The sequence below is a fragment of the Formica exsecta genome, unplaced genomic scaffold, assembly GCF_003651465.1.
Source record: "Formica exsecta isolate Colony F162 unplaced genomic scaffold, ASM365146v1 scaffold138, whole genome shotgun sequence".
Classification (NCBI taxonomy): Eukaryota; Metazoa; Arthropoda; class Insecta; order Hymenoptera; family Formicidae; genus Formica; species Formica exsecta.
Genome location: NW_021848711.1, coordinates 283,781 through 304,366, shown reverse-complemented (window position 1 = coordinate 304,366; position 20,586 = coordinate 283,781). Strand labels below are relative to the sequence as shown.

The window sequence follows — 20,586 nt, the reverse complement described above, 5'->3', positions numbered from 1 at the left end:
ATTATTTATTTTGAAAATACATAACAAAAACATATTTAACAATTTTTAAGATTACTCTGTTAATTTGAAAAATTGCCTTAGCATTTTATACTAATAAGTCATAAAGTAGTATATTAGAATCATAATCACACTTGTTTATACATATATGCTATACATATACACAGACACATACACGCACCTGTACCACACACGCACATACATACATAAAGTATATATACATATTTTTAAATTTCCTAAAAAATTAAAAATTTAAGTATCAAAGTTTTTACTTGAAGAAAATGATTTCCTTGAGTAAGAATATAAGCTTCGCTAGTGTTGTTTCATAGATTACCGAATACATACAAAAATTAATTAATTTTTTCATATTGTTTTAGACAATCTTTAACAATATAATTGTGAAGATCTTCTAAATTGGCAACTTTGATAGATAATATTTGAAACATCTAAAGAAATCAAACGGAAAACATTTCTTTGATATTTTTTTTGAACATTTCCTGTAAGTAAAAATTTTAAGGATATTACTTATTGTTAGAAAGAAAGCAGATTTATATGTATTTAGATAGCAGGATTTATATCTACATACATGACATGTGGATGTCATGGATGTTCGAGGATTTATATCTATATACATGACATTTTTTTATCATTATGACGCATCGAAGATTATTACTAGATCACTATTTGTTGGGCTTTGAACTCTTATTTTATGATTTCCTTGTATATATACGCACATAAGATGTACAACAACTTGTAGTAAATTTGTGTACACATGTAATTACATGTACATATGTAATTACTAAGGTAATAGTATCCAAAAATCAATTGTTTTTAAGTCACAAAACAAAAATACAGATGCAATTTTATTGATCACAGTATATGTTTGATACGTGTGTGTACTTCTTATAGTAACTAAATAAACAATTTAGTACATCTTTCTCTATATTGAAGCTTGGTTATTAAAGAGAGGTAATTAGAAATCGTTAAAGTTTAAAGAAGCATAATTACATCGTACATTTTCCAAATTTTAAAGTCAATTTTTTTAAAAACAAAGTTTTATGTGCAAAAATAAATATTATTCTAAAAATGTTATGTTCAATTTATTTTTTTATGTAAAAATATTATCTTCCCCGTTATACTCTAAATTACAAGATGTTCTGTATATATGTATGCACACGCAAGTATATACAATATATATATATATATATATATGTGTGTGTGTGTGTGTGTGTGTGTGTGTGTGTGTGTGTGTGTGTGTGTGCGCTCGCGCGTGTATATGTATGTATATGTAATGCTGAAAAATATTTTTTTAATAATACCATTTATGTTTAAAAGTAGTGAAACTTATACATATATGTTAACTTATTTGGTATACACTAGAATATTATATAGCACATGAGAAAATTTAAAAACTTTAATAAAAAAGATTGTACCTGAGATGCATACTGTAATTAATTGTTTCTATATAACCTTGTGATTCTACCTTGAATTGACTGTTTTAAACATGTATTGAAATGTTTTTGCTTCGATTTTTTATGAAATTGCGTATTACATGGTATTCTATTATTATATATTACTGAGCTTTTTTATATACATATAAAAAGTTATATATTGTATATTGCCCGATACGATTTACTATCTTATTGCAAATAATGCACATGATATTGAATTATTATAACTGTTTATGAGTGAAAGAAGCTTCGAAAAATTGTAAAATTATATTATTATACTTTGTAATTTATTACAATTTAATCTATCATATGTACCATCCAGATATTTTAAAATCACATCAGTGTATCGTACATAGATAATATTACAAAATTAAAAATTTTTTATTATTTTTAATTTTTTTTCACTAGACCAATCAGATCTCTTTATACTATTCATGAATCGCGAATACGCGCATAGTTTGATACTAACTTTAGTTTTAAAATAATATCAGTGCAATATGTTTATACTTAAAGAGAATCTTTATAAACAAGTCAAATTATTATCATATTCTAAGTTAAATTCACAAGTCAATTTTCTTCTGAACAGTTTATTTTTTGTTAGTATACACTTTCACGATTAATTGCTGACGATGGTCGCAACCAATCTTGCTTGATAAGATCAGCACCTTTCTCACCGATCATGATGACAGGAGCGTTTGTATTGCCGCTGCATATTGTCGGCATGATAGATGCGTCAATGACTCGAAGACCTGTGATACCATAAACTCTCAATCTTGGATCCACTACGGCGGTAGGATCGGTTGGTGGTCCCATCTTAGCAGTACCTACAGGGTGATAGATCGTTTGAGAAATGTGTCGAATGTGACACTCCCAGTAGGCGTCAGAGCCGAATTTGAAGTGTTTACATCCTGGCAACTTGACACGATGAATTCTCGAACCGAATTGCTTAAAGACTTTTGCTTCGTTGATCTTAATGGCAATTTTCGCACCTTCCACGAGGACGGCAATGTCCATGGGATCGGAAAAATAATTTGCGTTGATAATAGGACTATGGAAAGGATTTGAATTTTTTAATCGTACGGTACCACGAGACTTGGGTCTTAACAAAACAGGTATAATGGTCCAAGCGTCTCTATTAGTAATCGGCCTAAAGACAGTATTGTACACTTCGTCTGTAAAACCAAGGATTTTCCGGACTTGCACTCCCGCATCAGAATTAATAGAAGCTGGCGCCATGTGGAATTGTAAATCTGGATAGTCGATGGAGTAATTAGCGTATTTTGTATTAACAAAGGCGTATCCTTCAACACCACCCAAGGTCGTCATGGGACCTCTACCGTTGATCACGTAATGCATCGTCATCGGAGCCGCTTGGAAACGATCCTGAACTATGGCAACTGGCTTATCGATTAGGAATGTCAAACCACCCATGCCTACGTGATCTTGAAGATTGTCGCCAACCCGAAGATCTTTAATAACAGGGATACCAATGTGCCGTAAATGCTCCTTTGGTCCAATTCCCGACAACATTAATATTTGAGGACTGTTGATGGCACCTGCTGACAATATTACTTCCTTCCGCGCTCTCACCATTTGTTTGCGACCGTCTCTGACGAATTCAACTCCTATTGCCTTCATTGTCAACGAATCGATCACGATTTTCGTCACATGGCTATTTATAGCCGTATGAATGTTCCTACGCAAACGAACAGGTCGTAGAAAAGCTTTCGCAGTGGAGCATCTGTTTCCTCTACGAATAGTTCCCTGAGATATCATAAAACCTGTCTGCCGCTCGCCATTTATGTCCCTATTTTCGTATCCCATTTCAACGCCGGCTTGAATGAAAGCGACCACTAAAGGTGTCTTCCATGGTGCTTCTTGAACTGTTAAATAACCGTCGGTCGCATGATAAGGACTTTTCTGTAGATACGGATTTCGATTATCTTCCGACTTTTTGAAGTAGTAAAGGACTTGCTTATATCCCCAGCCTGGGTTTCCGAGCGATTCCCAGTGATCGTAATCGTGTCTGTTACCGCGTACATATAGCATATAGTTAAGAACGCTACTACCGCCCAAGACCTTACCACGCGGCCAATTGCAACGGCCACCTTTCATAGCTAGACAAGCCTTGCCTGTGGGCTCGGTCTTGTACTTCCAATCTAGTTTGGTCAATTGCAGATACGCGGCCAGAGATGGCACATCCGTGATTTCATTTTCGTCCGGACCAGCTTCCAGTAACAACACATTCCAATCAGGTATCTCTGAGAGTCGACTGGCAACCACCGCTCCAGCTGATCCGCCGCCAATCACAATAAAATCGTAATTAGAATACAGAGGATACCTGTCGATAGGTCGACTCTCGGGATCTAATTGATCATAATGATAATAAGAAAGACCCGCTATTAGCAATGGCACGAGCCATAAACCTGTGCCCATCAAACTAATAGCACCCTTCAAGGCTGATGTCACTACTATTGTGCTGAAGACCATTTTAGCGAAAATGTTTACTTCGCTAATTTTTTGTAATATTCTATCCTTGTTGTCTCTTTCTCTTTATTTTTCTCATTGGTTGTCATAATGGAACACCAGCCGACCGCATGCCGATCTTTTTAGACCCGTGAATGTCCAAAGATACATCAATATTTATATTCTCCATGATATTTCCATTTTGATTTCAGTGGAACATCACTTCTCTCTGTATCGTCATTCGTCCTATAAGAACAAAAAAATTAAATAAAAATAATGAAACGAGCATATAAATAGCACACATACAGTATTGATATATCAAATATTATTGAAAAAATATGTTTATCATAATTCATAGAAAATAACTGCGAACAAACATTATTTGCATATTGTGTGCATAGACCATATATAAAAATATATTAGACTTTATATGGAAGGACGTACAATTTTTCCGTATAAAATTTGACATTAGGCACATTTATAAAATCCTTATTACCGCTATATATATTGCTATATTATTTTTGTAATTATAAAATGTTTATGTAGCAAAGAATTTAGACGGATTAATAACTTGTTATTAATTATTATTATTTAAGTCAGAAAGCTATAAAAAATATATATAAATGCAAACTTTTTATTACTTTTATAAAAAAATGGAATTAAAACCTGCAAAACAATGTAATTAACAATAGTGAAAAGTTTACTCGTGACGGCATAAAATAGCGTCATGCTCCTGATCGCGGAAGAAAAGGTGATTGGCGTGAGTATCACGTGGTGAGGAACAAGGAAATACTAGAGTCGCTTAGCGAATTAAAGATGGTCATGCCCTATCGAGGCGCACCATCTCTGATAGAATTTAATTTAATAGGAACCACGAAACGTTTGGTGGCCGGCTTCTCAATCCACTTGTAAATGGCGCACAAAATATCTCGTTATGTCCGGATCCGGAGAAACGAAATGGTGATCTCATAACGGGGAAAGGAGAAAGTATTTCACTGGCGTAAACTTTTGTTTGACTTGTTTTCTTCCACGAGACGCTTATGGAGTTATACTATGCTGCCTATTTCCGTTTCTCTTCCTTCCTCTTTATCTTTCTAACTCTTTGTATTTGACTCTATCGCGTACTTATTATATTGCTGGTCTGAAAGAAATGCGTATTTTTAATTATATCACACTCTATATATCTCTCTATATCATTCTATATATCTCTCTAATTAATAATTACAGACAGATCTTAATTAGTGTATTGACTCAGATTTCTTAACAAGAAACAAATGCCATACATTTTTTTATATATTTCAAATTGCCATCTTTGAACAGATTTTCTTTAAAATATTCTTTAAAATATGGAAACTTAAAAGAACGAGCAAAGTTCTGAAAATTTGAAAAATAAACACAAATTAGAGAAATTTTTAATTTATAATAAGAGAAAGAAAGAAACGCTACTTATAATTATTCTTAATGATAAAATGATTCTAATTTTGTAATTTCCATAATTTTTGACAAACAATACGAAAAATATCTTATATTGTATTATAAATCCGCAAAATTCTTCCTCCTTGACGCGCAGCAATTAGAATAATTGGAATAGTGTCTCTTGTATAAAACAATTTTTGAAAATTGTTATTTTTTGACATATACACACAAGCACTTGTATTAAAATAATTTTATAATATGATTGGGACTCCAAAAATAATAGCAGAAAAATGAAATTGCAAAAACGCAGAGAAAAGGAGCGATAAAGCAGAAAAGACACTCTATAAATTTTACATATATTCTGTCCGGAAAGTAATGCGGAAGTTATCCTTGCTTTTCCTAACATGCTTCTTCAAAAATCACTCATTAGACCTGGCATATAATTAGAACAGAATTATTAAGAATCTAATTAATATAGTATCGTTAATTACTTCAAATAAGATATACCACATGATACGGGTACACTTGAAACAAATAAATGATATATTTAAAATGGAAACGTTGCAATTATGCACTTATGCCAATAATGTTATTGATATTGCCACATCACTCATGCGTGCATGCACGCACACATTGTCTCTCTCTCTCTCTCTCTTCTACATGAGAATGTGAATGTGCGTAAACGTGCGCGTATATATGTGTGTGTATACTTCTTGCTTTGTTTCAAATCAGTTTCATATTTAAGTAAATTTGTCTGCGATAAAAATTGATTTTTTTATGCGATACGCTGCATTTTTTACTGATTCAAATAATTAGTTTGGAATAAAAATAAGATGCGTAATAATTAAAATGTCTCAAGGGGTTAAAAACTAAAAAAAAATGTAAAGGTAGATGTCAAGGTGTAAGCGGTGAAAGTTTACGCGTTAATTTTGGAATTATACTGGAGACGTGAAAATTTGTAATTTACGCAATAGCTTTCGTTGAATAATTTCGCAACAAAATACTTTCGCTAAAACGATAAAACGAATCTTGCTCATTTTATTGTTGAATCATGCAGTCAATTTAATGATTTCATACGCGTTCGCTAAGTAATCGGTTAATATACACATATATGAGTGTTATACAAATTTTTCTTTGTTGTAAAAGATATATAGTAGATCAAGAAATATATAAGATTATACATAAATCAAATAAGTTATTTATTTTCTTTCTGTACATATGTAACGCAAGAGTTAATTGCGAACAAAGAAAACAACACGTTATTAATCATAGTATGAAATATGCAAGATATTCAATAAATTTGAGCACAATTTATATACGAAAAGATGATTCCTTATAAAAAAGTAAAGGAATAAATTTTTTTGATTAATAGCATAATATTTTCATGAAAAATGAGTTGCAGAATTAAAGTAATGTACGTTTATTGATTATATATCGAATTTGTGTATATTGATTAAGATTTTTTTATAACAATTAACTATAATCAAAACATTATTACGAGTTTTTAACGCCAGAAAAACTAATCTTCTAATGTCAATGTATATATTTGCGATTACTGCACATCATTATTTCAAGAAATCAGAACGTATGTGTGTATGTAAAAACGTATCATAATATGTAGCTACATATAAGTGAAGTCAAAGTTGCACATAATATCTTACAATAAGTCAGCAGAGTGTCACATAAAACAATTACAAAATCATAAAATAATTATTAGATAGACTCATTATTTTTATATTTAAATTACGCATTATATCCTTTTTTCGTGTTATAGATGGATAGTAAATATACTAAAATAGAATATAATTAAATATAATATATTAAATTAGAAGATTTTAAAAATATACTAAATTAGTTTAAATATTAGTTTAAAATATACTAATTTTAAACTGTTTTTAAGAATAGAAGGTTACGCTTCTTTTAATCAGGAAGAATAGATAGAATTTTGCTGAATTTAGATATTTTAATGCCATAATTTATTGATAATTTATTGAGGACATATTGAGCGTCACAAATAGTAATATTGCGCATTTGCAATGCTTTATCTTATCATAATTTTTGTAAGTTAAAAATTTAATAAGGCTCTCAAGTGAAATCACAACTTAAAAATTTGCGGGCGAATGAGAGTCGGACGCAGATGATAGTGCGTCAGATTCATAGAAAATAATTTTTGTATGAAGCTGACAATATCCGTGCACAGTATAATCAGCTTCATAAAAAAATTATTTTCTATGAATCTGACGCACTATCATCTGCGTCCGGCTCTTATTCGCCCGCGAATTTTTAAATTGTTATTTTTGTACAAATGTCAGCTTCATTGACATTTTTAATATAAAGCAGCCCCTTTTTCAATTTAAAGTAACCTTATTATAAGTAATCTTCTTATTATATGGATGAAAAAAGTGTTTATATATAATAGTATGTATGTAATAATTTTGTTGAAAAAAGAGAGGAATATCATATTAATATTACAGATTACATACATATAATTTTTTTAACGCCGTTCATACTCCTATTATTCTCTTGACGTTGCAATCTTGATGACACACCTCTACAATCCTTTTAACATTGTGTGGATCACTTTATCACTGTCCGATGACTAAACGTAATTATTGAATAATCACTCTAAGAATTTTCCACTTAGCAGAAAGTATTACAAGGTTCCATTAACAATGATTACGATTACGTTGATTTTCATTACGAGAATCATTCGATGATAGTTGTAATCGCGATAGAGATTTCGAAAACGAGTGCAACGTGTCCGTCAAAATTTTACTGGCAAGATTGTCCAAATATTAAAAGATCGCGAATAATGAGACGATAGTCGAGTGACTGCGATAGAGTCAGTAATGACAGTCGGAAGAACGTTACGGTACTGCACCGATATACTTCCATCCATTTCACTCTCACCTTCCTCATCATTCCCACTTGTGCTTAGCGTTCTTGTCCTTCCTGAAGGCTCCCAGTCGTTTGGTAGTGAAAGTATTTTCTTCCTGTGGTTACCTATACGCACATCTACCTTATAGCGGGAGTGTGGTAACAGAACGATACTCGCGCATGACGTTGCTATTTCTTGTGTACATACAAATATACACATATATACACAGCATGCACGAAGAAGTAATACAGTCTCATTACGATCGGATATGATGGTCTAATCTTTTCCGCGATGAGCAAGATAGTATACACCAAATATAGTATATAAGAAATGGTGTTTATTAATTTCTCTTAGAGTATTCATTTTATGGAGAAAGACATTTTAACAGAATGTTGTAATGTATCTTCAAGGAGATGTTTATAATAGCAATAATAATTTAATTATACAGGATATCTCATCTTAAACAATCCAGTCGAATATCTCGAAAACTAAACTTCTAAAATAAAACAGGTAAAAATGTTTCAGATAAATAAGGACAATGAAAATTGCGCGTTTGTCTCAATTTTTCTGCATAGTATGTTTCTTAAGGATATCTTCTTTCGCAGTCACACTTTGCGTTTTCTTCTATCAGTTATACTTCACATAAACTATTTTCGCGCATAAATTTAACAAAGTAGTCGGATGGCAATGGGTCACTTTCACTGTTGTCAACTTCTTTTCGTAGAATACACGAAGAATCTGCGTAATGTGCATTGGACCGTGATATCAATGTAACAGTAAATTACGTCCATATAGAGGCGCCTTTTTTCACATTGAGAAAAAAAAGAGGGAAAGCGCGATATGTTCAAAGATATTTATATCTGCGAATAATAAAAAAGACGGAAATAAAATCTGTATTAATACACAGTAGCATGCTGCATTGCTATAATTAATACTATGCATTAATGAATAAGAAAGCGACGAAATGAAAATAGAGAATAGGAATGCGTGAAAACGTGCATTTTATCACGCGTAATTTTTGACACGAGATTCAGTATTATATAAAGTTATATATTACTATGATTCGTCTATTTGCGATTTGAAAATCAGTATAATTTTGTTTCTGAGACCTCATATCGTTTTTTTCACGCTTGCTCTTACGCTAAAAAAAAAATTGTTATGCACTTTTAATAATGAATATTATTTTTCTTATTGTCGATTTTGTTAAAAATTAATTAACTCGCAAGAAATCTTTATTAACATAAGAGATTGACAAATTAATATAAAACTATTATATATATGGGGACGTAACATTAACAAATTACTATATACAAGATATGCAAGATATATGTTATGCGTATGTGGTAAATAATAAAATTTAACAAGTTTAATGAAATAAAAAAATTATATTTTTCGTATTATTACAAAAGGAATGGCACTGCCTGTTATTAAAATTTTTAGTTTAATAACTTTGACACACATTAGATGTATTTATAATATTTTAATATATAATATAGAATATATTATTCCCTATTGAAAAGAGAGGGGGAGAATGAAGGAGGAAAGAGAGTTAGAAAGAGAGAGAGGGAGAGAGAGAGAAAGTTAATTACTTATTAATATTTATAAATATTTCATAAGAAGAGAAATTTTTCACAAATATTATTTTCATATATATAATCAATTTGATGTTTTATAAATGCAAACAACATATTGATCTTTTTCATAAATGTATCTTTAGATCGTGACGTATATTTGAAATATTATAACAGATCTTCACACACGCGCATGCAAATGAGGGAGAGAAGGTGAGAGAAAGGCAGGTATAAATGAAGAGAGAGGGAAGGAGAGAGAAAAAAACAGAGGGCGGGGAAGAAGAAAGAGGAAAGGGGGAAGAGGGACCAAGAAAGAGACGAGGGAGAAAGATCTATTGGATTTATATAAATAAAAGGAGAGAGTTTTAACGAAAGAACTTATATAATAATATAAGAGCAATAAACTATTAAAAATATTAAAAAACTAAAATAATATTACATAATAAAAAAAGTAATGAAAATTTTCCACACAATAATTTGATTATATCTAAAAAGTGCGAAATTAAATCATAATTTTATTTTGACGAAAAGAATTTCGTTCGTCATCTTTTAACACTTCGTGTTTTTTTTACTCGCCAGTCTTCCTTGATAATGTCACTGGCTTTTTCGCCGATCATGATGGTCGGCGCATTCGGATTGCCACTGACAATGGTCGGCATTATGGAAGCATCAACGACCCTAAGCCCTTTAACCCCGTAAACCCTTAATCGAGGATCCACGACGGCTGTAGGATCGCTCTGCGGCCCCATTTTACAAGTACCCGTTGGATGGTAAATCGTGAAGGTAAAGTGTCGTACAGCGCATTCCCAGTATTCATACGTATTGAATGCATATTTGTGACAACCCGGCATGCGAATGGTGTGAGGTCTCGAGCCAAATCGTTGAAATGCGCGGGTGTTAGATACCTGCATCGCTAACCTGATTCCTTCCACGAGAACATCCATATCCTCTTTATGCGTGAAGTAATTAGGATTAATTTCCGGTTGAACTAGAGGGTTTTTATTCTTCAACCTGATCCATCCTGTGCTCTTGGGCCGTAGCAAAAGCGGTAGAATTGACCAGGTTTCGGCATTGCGCAAAGGTTTGTACATGGTATTATATACTCGGTCTTTTAGACCGGTGATCTTTTTTATTTGTTCGCCGTCGGAGTTGACGGAACTTGGTGCGAAATGAAACTGCATGTCTGGATAATCACCGGATTTGTTGGCATATTTAGTATTAAGAAAAGCCAATCCTTCGATTCCCGGCGTGGTCAGGGGTCCTCGCTCCTTCATGATATATTCGAACATCACCGAGAAAGTCTGAAAGCGCTCTCTCATCAAAGTGATCTGGTCATTTATGATAAAAGTGAGTCCACCAAGGCCCACGTGATCCTGAAGATTATCTCCGACCCGTAGATTAGATATCACTGGTATGCCAAACTCTGCCAAATGTTTGCTGGAACCGATTCCAGAGAGCATAAGCAACTGAGGCGAATTAATCGCGCCAGCGGATAAGATGACTTCTCTTCTGCATCTTACAATTCCTTGTTTACCATCGCGAAGAAATTCTACGCCTATTGCTCTCTTCTCGGCGTTAAAGAGCACTTTTAAAACCTGAGTATGCATCGCTATGTGCAGATTCGATCTGTTTTTCACCGGTCGTAGAAAAGCCTTCGCCGTCGAGCATCGACTGCCACGTCGAATCGTTGCTTGCGTCAACATGAAACCGGTTTGATTGAATCCGTTTATGTCGCGATTCTCGTAGCCCATTTCTTGGCCAGCTTGCAAGAAAGCGAGAGCTAAAGGACTTTTCCAGGGCGGTTCTTGTACGGTCAGATAACCTCCTGTTTTATGGTAAGGTGTTCTCGCCAAGTATGGATTTCTATTATCTTCAGATTTGAGAAAATAAGGGAGCACTTCCTCGTAGCTCCATCCATTATTTCCTAATCGAGCCCAATTATCGTAATCGTGTCTAAAACAAATATTTAATTATCGTTTGATTGTTTCTATTTGATCTCTAATTCTAATAATTAAAATGACATGTGTACTTGCCGATTACCACGAACGTAAATCATAGCATTAAGAACACTGCTTCCTCCCAGAACTTTGCCTCGTGGCCAATTACACTTGTCGCCTATCATAGCGAGACAATAGGCGGAAGTAGTAGATGGTGAGGTTTGATACTTCCAATCAAATTTTGTGAGCTGAGTATATCCGGCAAGCAAGGGAATATCTGAAATTTCGTTCTCATCATCGCCAGCTTCTAAGAGTAACACTGTCCAATTAGCTATCTCTGACAATCTTGAGGCGACTACGGCACCTGCGCTTCCACCTCCAATCACTATGAAATCGTATATTCGCAGCAACTGAAATTGCATCATAATTTGTTACATCTCCATCTCTATTCGAACATTTGACTATCACATATGATACATACAAGAGCTGTCCATAAAAACACCGAACTTTTAAAAAAGCGCCTGAATGCGATGACGTGGGATCATCCGCCTTGTGGCACTGTGTAGTGGAATTCATTAGCAATTTTTTCACACCACGAGCATCACGCTCTCGTTCTTAGTTTACGTTTTAGTTTGAATGAGGTTGTGTTCAGCGTTCGTGGCGATTTTCTAGATGTGGCGATTTCTTCTTTTTTTTTCTTGCAGTGTTTGAGAGAGGCAGTGAGCAATCGATGCTGCATCACGACAATGCATCCGCACACGCGTTGTTCCTTATCAACGAGTTTTTGGCAAAACACGCGACAACTGTTGCTCAGCCCCCTATTCCCTTTCTCACTGTCTCTCTTAAACTCTGCAAGAAAATCTAAAAAAAAAAAAAAGAATTGCCATGTCTAGAAAATCGCCACGAACGCCAAATACAATCTCATTCAAACCATTATAAAACGCAAACTAAGAACGATAGCGTCATGCTCATAATCTGAGAAAGTTGCTAAAGAATTCCACTACGCAGTGCTATAAAATGAATGATCATCGTCATCGCATTCGGACGCTTTTTTAAAAGTTCGTTTTCTTCAATGGACAGCCCTTGTATATATAAATCGCCTATATTTATTTCAGATACTTGACATAATTAACGCATAATCTAACAAGTTCGTAGACATATTTTTTTTAATTTTTTTCTTGTAAATGTTATTTTTGGAATTAATTTTTTGATAACTTTTCTGCTATAGTATTTTTAGTCGCAAATTTTGAAATACTTTGTATATACATGTATGTAAGCCAATTTATGAGAGGGGGAGAGAAAAATTTATAGAAAAATTTTTTAGACTATCTTTTATATATATATAAATGTGTGTCTGTGAAAGGATGCTTTAAAAAATTCTTTATACTTCTCTCTTCTTTTTCTATTAATTTTTAAAATTTTTTTATACCTCTTGTGCATCTTGCGGATGTGATTCTGGATCGAGACTGTTGTATTTATATACAGTGAGACCGATGGCCAAAAGCGGAATCAAACTAAATCCAAGAACGGAAGTTGTACCGAAAAAATTAGTCAATATTGTTGCCATTTCCATTTATTTCCACCGCCAAACATTAATAATTCAAATAGTATCCAAATGCATTCGAGCATTATTCTCTCAAACATCAGTGGTACAAATAAGTGAAGTTCTGAAAGCAAATTATTAATTAATTTCACTAATAAAAATGAAATGTTTATTTACTTGTCTCAATATTACGTGTAAGCTATTCTTAACATTTAATATCTTAACATTTTGTACGTGAAATTTACCAATCTTTTACATAAAATTTATGAATTTTTCACACTTATAACGTCCAAACAATTAATTACTTTAGAATTGACTGCATACGTATAGATAAAGTGAAAGGACATAAACACATATAATATACGCAAAGCATATTAGATATATATGGTTATATTTAATCATTTTATTTTATGAATTATGTCATATTGTTTATATTTTGAATATATGCACAACACTTATCACAGATCTTAAGTATGCCATACGAAAGTTGAAATTACGTTAGCATCTGTAATTTCCACGTTGTGTTTCCTACCTTTTGTTCTCTGACAATAGCTTATATAAGCCAACAAAATCTAGTTACAACTGCATATGACATGTCGACATCACTCGAATCCGTCAGGTGGTACATTTGCAGATATTATCACAATAATATCTTTGCAATAATTATGAAGATCGTTGGCAACGTACCAATTAATTTGTCACTCGCGTACATTTCTGCGTTGATTTTTCAGTGTTGTTCCATTAGTTTCTCCATGTCTTATTGGTGTTTGCGCGTAAACTTGTATTATACTTTCTCGTATTAACAGCACTTTTCCAATATTTATGATTGACATTCACACTTGAGTCATCTCGATTGTATTCTGCAACGCGTACAATATTGTATCAAGCTTACTCGATAAATTTAGTTAAAAATATATAAATGTTCGATGATAAACCGGCAAAATCGTTATAAGCGAAATGAGACTAGCACCGGTAAGAACCAGACTGCACAGCGTGCTGGTGAATGTGCAGAGTGAAAACCAGTTGGCCCCTAGTATATCCTTTCAGTGCCAACATCGTATGAAAATTTAGTGGCTCCGTAAAGTTCATTGCTCGAAATCTGTGTCTTAAGACTAAACTATTCTTTAGTATAATTATTTGCATTGTTTTTTACAAATATATAGTTATTTTATTTTATGTAGAATATTTTTTTATAGATATAAGAATTTTTATTTTAATAAACGAAGGGGAGGGGATAATATATAATTGAGAATATATGTATTTTTGTAATTTAAAAATGTGATACAATCGTTCGATAATAAGACAAAAATTCTTTTCATAGATATATTTCTTGTAGTCAAAACATGCACAGAGAGAGAAAGAAAGAGAGAAAGAGGAAAAAAAGAAACGAGCATAGCAAAAATACATTTATTTTCTAAATAAGCATATTCCCGCTATGCTCGCTGGGGGCAATATAATTATATCAAACCATGTTTTTGTCGTGAGAACTACAAAATAATCCGCAAGTAAGATTATTTGCCTTACTGGTATGCGATTTTGCAATGAACAATAAATATTTAGAAATCTATCGCACGCGAAACGCATCATTTTTTTTCTTTCTCGTATGAATCATGCTGAAAGACTCTGGTTTTTTTATGTGTGACACCGTGTCAACATCTTTCTCTTTGCTTTCATGGCCAACACACTGGCAGAAAGACACACACACGAGCTACTCGCGTACTTTCTCTCTTCTACGATGTCTACGTGATCAATAAGCGGCTGTATCAATAGTACAAAAAAATGTTGCTATAATGTGTACATTTTATTACTTAAATTTTAATTATTTGATTTACAAAAATGGTGATATCAGAAAATTGTCCCGAATTATGAAAATAAATATCACATGAACATCATAAAATTTAATTATTTTATCATTATATCTCTTAAAAGTATCACAATTTTTTAATTTAATCAATTTTAGTAGTCAATTTTTTAACGCAAATTCCGAAGTATATTAATAATTATCAAATTAAGCGATTAATTAAAAAGAACTTCTTTTAGATTTCAAAATGGATAATAAATCGTCAACTACAATTTTTCATTAATTTTAGTGCAACTTACTGTAATTTTAATTACATATTGTAATTTTACTGTAATTTTAATTACATACTGTAATTAAAATTTTTATTTGAAATTTAATTATAAAGACTGGTGGTGCAAAAAATAGAAAAGTTGCAAATGATGAACTTGTACTATTTTTGCTAAAAAAAAAAATGATTTTTAATTGATCAAAGAATTTATCATTAAAAGAATGCGTTCAATAGTTTTGGGACTTCTTATATGTATATTATTACATAATGTACTGCTTTGTTATATTTAAAGTCTCTGCGGCCAAGCACTATTAATCATATCGGCTGCTTTTTCAGCTACCATCATGATACCAGCGATAGGATTTGCATTTGGCACGGTGGGGAAGATAGAAGCATCGGCGACGCGAATGTTCGCTATACCGTGTACTCGAAGTTTTGGATCCACTACCGCGGTTGGATCGATACTCGGTCCCATCTTGCATGTTCCGGATTGATGATTTTCCGGTCCTGTTTCTGCACGTATTTGACACATCCAAAAGGCATCCGTACCGAAATGATAGCTAATAAAATTAAAAATACGATAAAAAATTTGCTAACAATCTTAAGAAATCAACATTCAAAAAAAAAATATTTTTTCTTTTGTTTTTAATTTTTATTGTATTAAGAAAAGAATAGGAAAACTCAGACATTACTATTTAAATGTATCAGAAATATTCCATAAATATTAGATTCCATTATGCAACTGATCTCTTTCGAAACTTGAAGTAACACATAATTGCTAATCTGCTAATATATTGCACGCATCTTACTTACTGGGTGATAATATAATACTTACTCGTTGCATAATGGGTTTCTCACTTGTTCCAAACGAAAATCCCACTTTTTCATAATGGGTGCGTCGACAATCGTGCTGACTTTTCTGATACCTTCAAGCAAGATCATCAAGTCTTTCTCATTTGTGAAATAATTCGGATACATTAGTGGTGGATCCAAAGGATTATTCGATCGGAGTTTCATATAGCCTTGACTCTTCGTGCGAACCACCGTGGGTCTTGCCCCGATCTTTCTTCTATTCGTACAATCGCCAATTCTACCATCAACGCACTCATTCGGCAGACCAGTCTTCGGACAGCTGGGACTGAAACCGTCGAAGAAAGCTTGAATGTCCGGCACGCCTTTGGTCGCATATTTGCTTTCAAAGAAGGCGGTGACTTGAGTGAGGCCCGTACTAGACAACGGGCCGCTTTTGCTCTCTAGATAGTTATTTACAGCATCCATAGTCAGGGTCTCATACGGGATGTCTCTGATGCTCATGGGAACCGCTACTGAGACATGATTGTGCAAATTTTTGCCGACCGGCAGATCTTTGTAAACTTTAATACCGAGATCAGCGAGGTCTTTTTTGGGTCCTATACCAGAATTCATAAGAATGTGCGGTGAGCCTATAGCACCGGCCGTCAAGATCACTTCTTTGTCGCATTTTACCACTCTCTTTCGGCCGTTCTTATCTATCAGCTCCACGCCATAAGCTTTCTTTTCCCATGGACTAATTAGAATCTTGGTAACTTGTGCGTTTATTAATACTCGCAGATTTTTGCGATCGAAGACGGGCCTCAAGTATGCCTTGGAAGTCGTGAGACGCATACCGTTTTCGATTGTCATCGGCGCGATCGTAAAACCAGTTTGGTTATATCCCCTTAATTGGGAGATTGCATAACCCAGCTCTTTGGCGGCTGTCAGCAGCACATCCGCGAACTTCGGTTTATATGGAAAATACTGAATATTAACCATGCCGCGTTCATTCAAACTGCGATTGTTTGACAAGATTATCGGATAGACCGGATTCTCCACCCGTTCGAAATAACGAGTGATTTCATCATAAGACCAGCCAGTATTTCCCGCCTGTGCCCAGAGGTTATAAATTTCAGGATGACCTCGAACGTACATCATACCGTTGAAGCCGTTAGTTCCGGCAATCATCTTGCCCCTTGGCCAATTGCAAACGCCGTTTGTTTCTAAAAGGATGCCAACATTAATATATTAATGTACTCTTTACGCGCGATAAAAATGTTATGCATTGTTCATGTGAAAAACAGTATTAAATCAAACAATGTATTGTAAGATGATATATTTTATACTTAAACAAGCAGTAGGATGCGGTGATGTTGGTTCCGTTTTGAATTTCCAATCGAGGTCCGTATTGATGGCTTTAAACGCAAGTGCTGGTATTGCGGTCATAGTAGGTTCTTCCGGGCCAGCCTCGATAAGCAAAATCTTTCGCCATGGATTATCGCTCAATCTTCTCGCGATTATTGGCCCTGCCACACCTGCGCCGATGATTATAAAATCAAACCTATAAAAGACATTAACGATATTGACAATAGGCAAAGAATCTTGCACTTCAAAGTGAAAATAACGGAGCACAAATATAATTTATTACAAAAATTATTTTATGAGAGATCTATGAGAGATCTTGTAGATTTTATACCATTCATTCTCGTTTGGTGCTTCGTTCCTACCCAATCGTCGGCAAGGTTCAGCAATGTCGCATCTGAAGGATATCACATTTTGAATTAGCTTCATAAAAGTGCTGCCTGGACAAGCATAATCTATGTATTGCGTATCCTCAAACTGGCAGGGGCAACATTTGCTGATTACGTTGCTGCTGGTTGCTTGATCTGTCTAGAATAATAACCTCTTTAAATGAGCATAAATGAAAAGTTTTGTTATTCAAAAATATTTGCAATCATCTAAGTAAATTTCAGCTGCTCCGAAAACTTATGTGTGTGCGCGCTTTCTTTTAATATGAAATAAAGGTTTACCAAGACTAAAACTTATAGACTTGTGATAAGGAAAATATACATTCCGCAATCAGACAAAGTAATCAAAACTACTTAGTGATTGCACTTAGCAATCAGAGCAATCAAAGCAATTTAGATATACTCTCATGTGTGTAAAAAAAATATTTCTCGACAGATTTTAATGCATCTATATAAATTTAACATTTAACCTTAGCCTATATGATAACACCCGCATTTTCATAATTGTGTTGTCCGAATTATTGCGAAATTTTTTTTTGTAAGATACGCTGCCCGCAGCTACTAAATTCAATGTTGTCTCTATATCTGATAATCAGAATTCTCTCGAGTCGCAGAAAAAGATGTACTTAATACATGCAAATGACTGCATTCAAACAATAACATAAATACAATGACATTAATGAGAGACGTGTTTTTTACAAGTATCTATTTAAATACAATTATACGAGTATAAAAAGCACTTTAAATTTGTGATTACAATTTAGTATCCTTGTTATTTTATTTATTGTTCTCTGTTCTCAAATTTTTATATTTTTTCTTTTATGCTATATTTGATTCAGACATATGTTTTCGTGTATAGAAAATGGCATGATAAAATTAAAAATGATATATTTTAAAAATACAAAATTAAAATTAAATCACGAAATGCAACATAATTTTCTTATTCTTTTTTATAATTGTATAAAATAATGGCTGCGTTAGCATTTTTTTGTAACTTCACATAAATATCATTTCTAGCTAAACAGCTAAAGTAATAAGATTAAAAATAGAGCTATGAATTAATTATACATGTATTTCAGAATCAAAAATAAAGCACATTAAAACCGAGATAATTTCGAGGAGTTTAAAAATTTCAATACTAGGACAATATTATTTTATTTACCTGATATGCTTTGACAGGAGTAGCAGTGACATAGTGCGCGAAGGCAAGCAAAAAGAAGTACCATTGCATATCTGCAATTCAAAGTAATCTCATCAATAAATAAAAAATAAAGAGACACAGAATAAAAAAGGTGCAAAAAATGAATTGTATTGATTAAGTTACAATGGAAGACAAATAATAATGAATTACAAATTGTGTTATATAAAAAAAATTATGTAAATTTAAATTTATCAATATTATTAGTGTCGACATGTCAATTAAAGCTTATTCTTTCTTTAAGAATGGGAAAAAATGAACATCAGTTATGATTCTCGTGAAGATATCATTAAAAACAATATAGTATATTATACTATTTTATCTTTAATTTTACCAAATGATATAAAATATTACATTATTTGTGTAACTTTTTACGTGTATTGTGTTACTTACTTTAATTACATGTGTTATGTTACTTTAATCGATCTCTTTTAATAATATGGCATGTGAAAATAATTAACTTTTTAACACTGCCTATCCTTGAATGATCTGAAAGAAACTACGTTCTGCTCCCAGCGTTCCATGTGAAAGTTTATTATTACCTGTTTATGATAAATTTTTGCCACAGCAATCGAAAAGCACGTATTCTCCGATGAGATCGCGCGTGTATATATATTATATATATACATGCGCGAAAGGCCTGGTAAAAATTTCTTTATCCGGAGCAAGTAAAATAAGATTAACTACTGCTACGATATTCACTATTCGAGAAAATCACGTGTGGTCAAGAACATATCTCTTTTCGTCGACAAAGAGAACACATATGGTGTGACGTCATTGCTTGGCTCCGAGCGAGATTCACATGGATTATCGTTGAGGAAAGCATTTATAAAGTTATCAATCTTTAAAAAAGTCAAAGTAATAAGCGCTTCTTATTGCCCAATTTTTTATATTCGACGATTTATTAGAGAGAGAAGAAAATATAATGAATAATAAATATAAAATGAATAATACGTCAGAGTTAAAAATGATCAAGGAAAATTTTAATCATATTTTTTTGCAATCTTTAATAATGCAGTCATCATGTTGAACTTATTGAATTATAGATCATACGTTGGATTAAATTGTATTTTCTTAAAAATACCATAAATAATTTGTATACTATTTACCATATTCACAAACTATATTTACTATTTTTAAATTACTAGCATTTGTTAAAAACGATAAAAAAACTTGTGTGAATAATGGATTATTGTCGCGATTTATGAACGCCAAAATACAAAATGGCAAGAAGACATAAGAATTTTATTTATGTGACATTATACATTATACTCAGAATGAAAATTTTTATTTATATTATACTTGTTATCCATTACTGAAATTTCTTTTTTATATCAATAAATTAATTGTAATTCCCAAGATATAAGCAATATTCATAAAGATATTTTTCAATTACATAAAAGTATCTATATATTATATATAAATATATTCTGTTTCTTAATGTTGTATGCATTATACAGAATATAAATTCTGAATTTTTATATTCACAATAGGAAATTTCATAATCGAACCGTTTATAC

General features: G+C 32.7%; 4 protein-coding genes across 5 annotated transcripts in view; 1 reads left to right on the top strand and 3 right to left on the bottom strand.

Moving 5' to 3' along the window:
• The window catches only part of LOC115246090 (flotillin-2), a 43,921-nt gene that overhangs the window by 19,479 nt on the left and 3,856 nt on the right, over nucleotides 1–20,586 (top strand). The window lies entirely within an intron of this gene.
• Nucleotides 1,889–8,698, bottom strand: LOC115246083 (glucose dehydrogenase [FAD, quinone]-like). 2 transcript variants are annotated; one of them, XM_029824681.1, is made up of 2 exons: nucleotides 8,241–8,698; nucleotides 1,889–4,160 (listed from the first exon to the last, which is right to left on the bottom strand). In XM_029824681.1, exon 2 carries the CDS (start codon nucleotides 3,936–3,938, stop codon nucleotides 2,046–2,048), a length of 1,893 nt encoding a protein of 630 aa, XP_029680541.1. In that variant the 5' UTR covers nucleotides 3,939–4,160; nucleotides 8,241–8,698; the 3' UTR covers nucleotides 1,889–2,045. The 2 variants fall into 2 exon arrangements, with proteins under 2 accessions (XP_029680541.1, XP_029680540.1); XM_029824680.1 differs by lacking the exon at nucleotides 8,241–8,698 and adding an exon at nucleotides 7,814–8,230.
• On the bottom strand, nucleotides 10,322–13,344 carry LOC115246084 (glucose dehydrogenase [FAD, quinone]-like). The gene is made up of 3 exons (XM_029824682.1): nucleotides 13,146–13,344; nucleotides 11,813–12,126; nucleotides 10,322–11,732 (listed from the first exon to the last, which is right to left on the bottom strand). The coding sequence occupies exons 1-3, from the start codon at nucleotides 13,287–13,289 to the stop codon at nucleotides 10,322–10,324; spliced, it is 1,869 nt and encodes a 622-aa protein (XP_029680542.1). The 5' UTR covers nucleotides 13,290–13,344.
• LOC115246082 (glucose dehydrogenase [FAD, quinone]-like) lies at nucleotides 15,467–19,099 on the bottom strand. Its single transcript, XM_029824679.1, has 5 exons — nucleotides 19,031–19,099; nucleotides 17,817–18,010; nucleotides 17,467–17,681; nucleotides 16,164–17,343; nucleotides 15,467–15,888 (listed from the first exon to the last, which is right to left on the bottom strand). The coding sequence occupies exons 1-5, from the start codon at nucleotides 19,097–19,099 to the stop codon at nucleotides 15,615–15,617; spliced, it is 1,932 nt and encodes a 643-aa protein (XP_029680539.1). The 3' UTR covers nucleotides 15,467–15,614.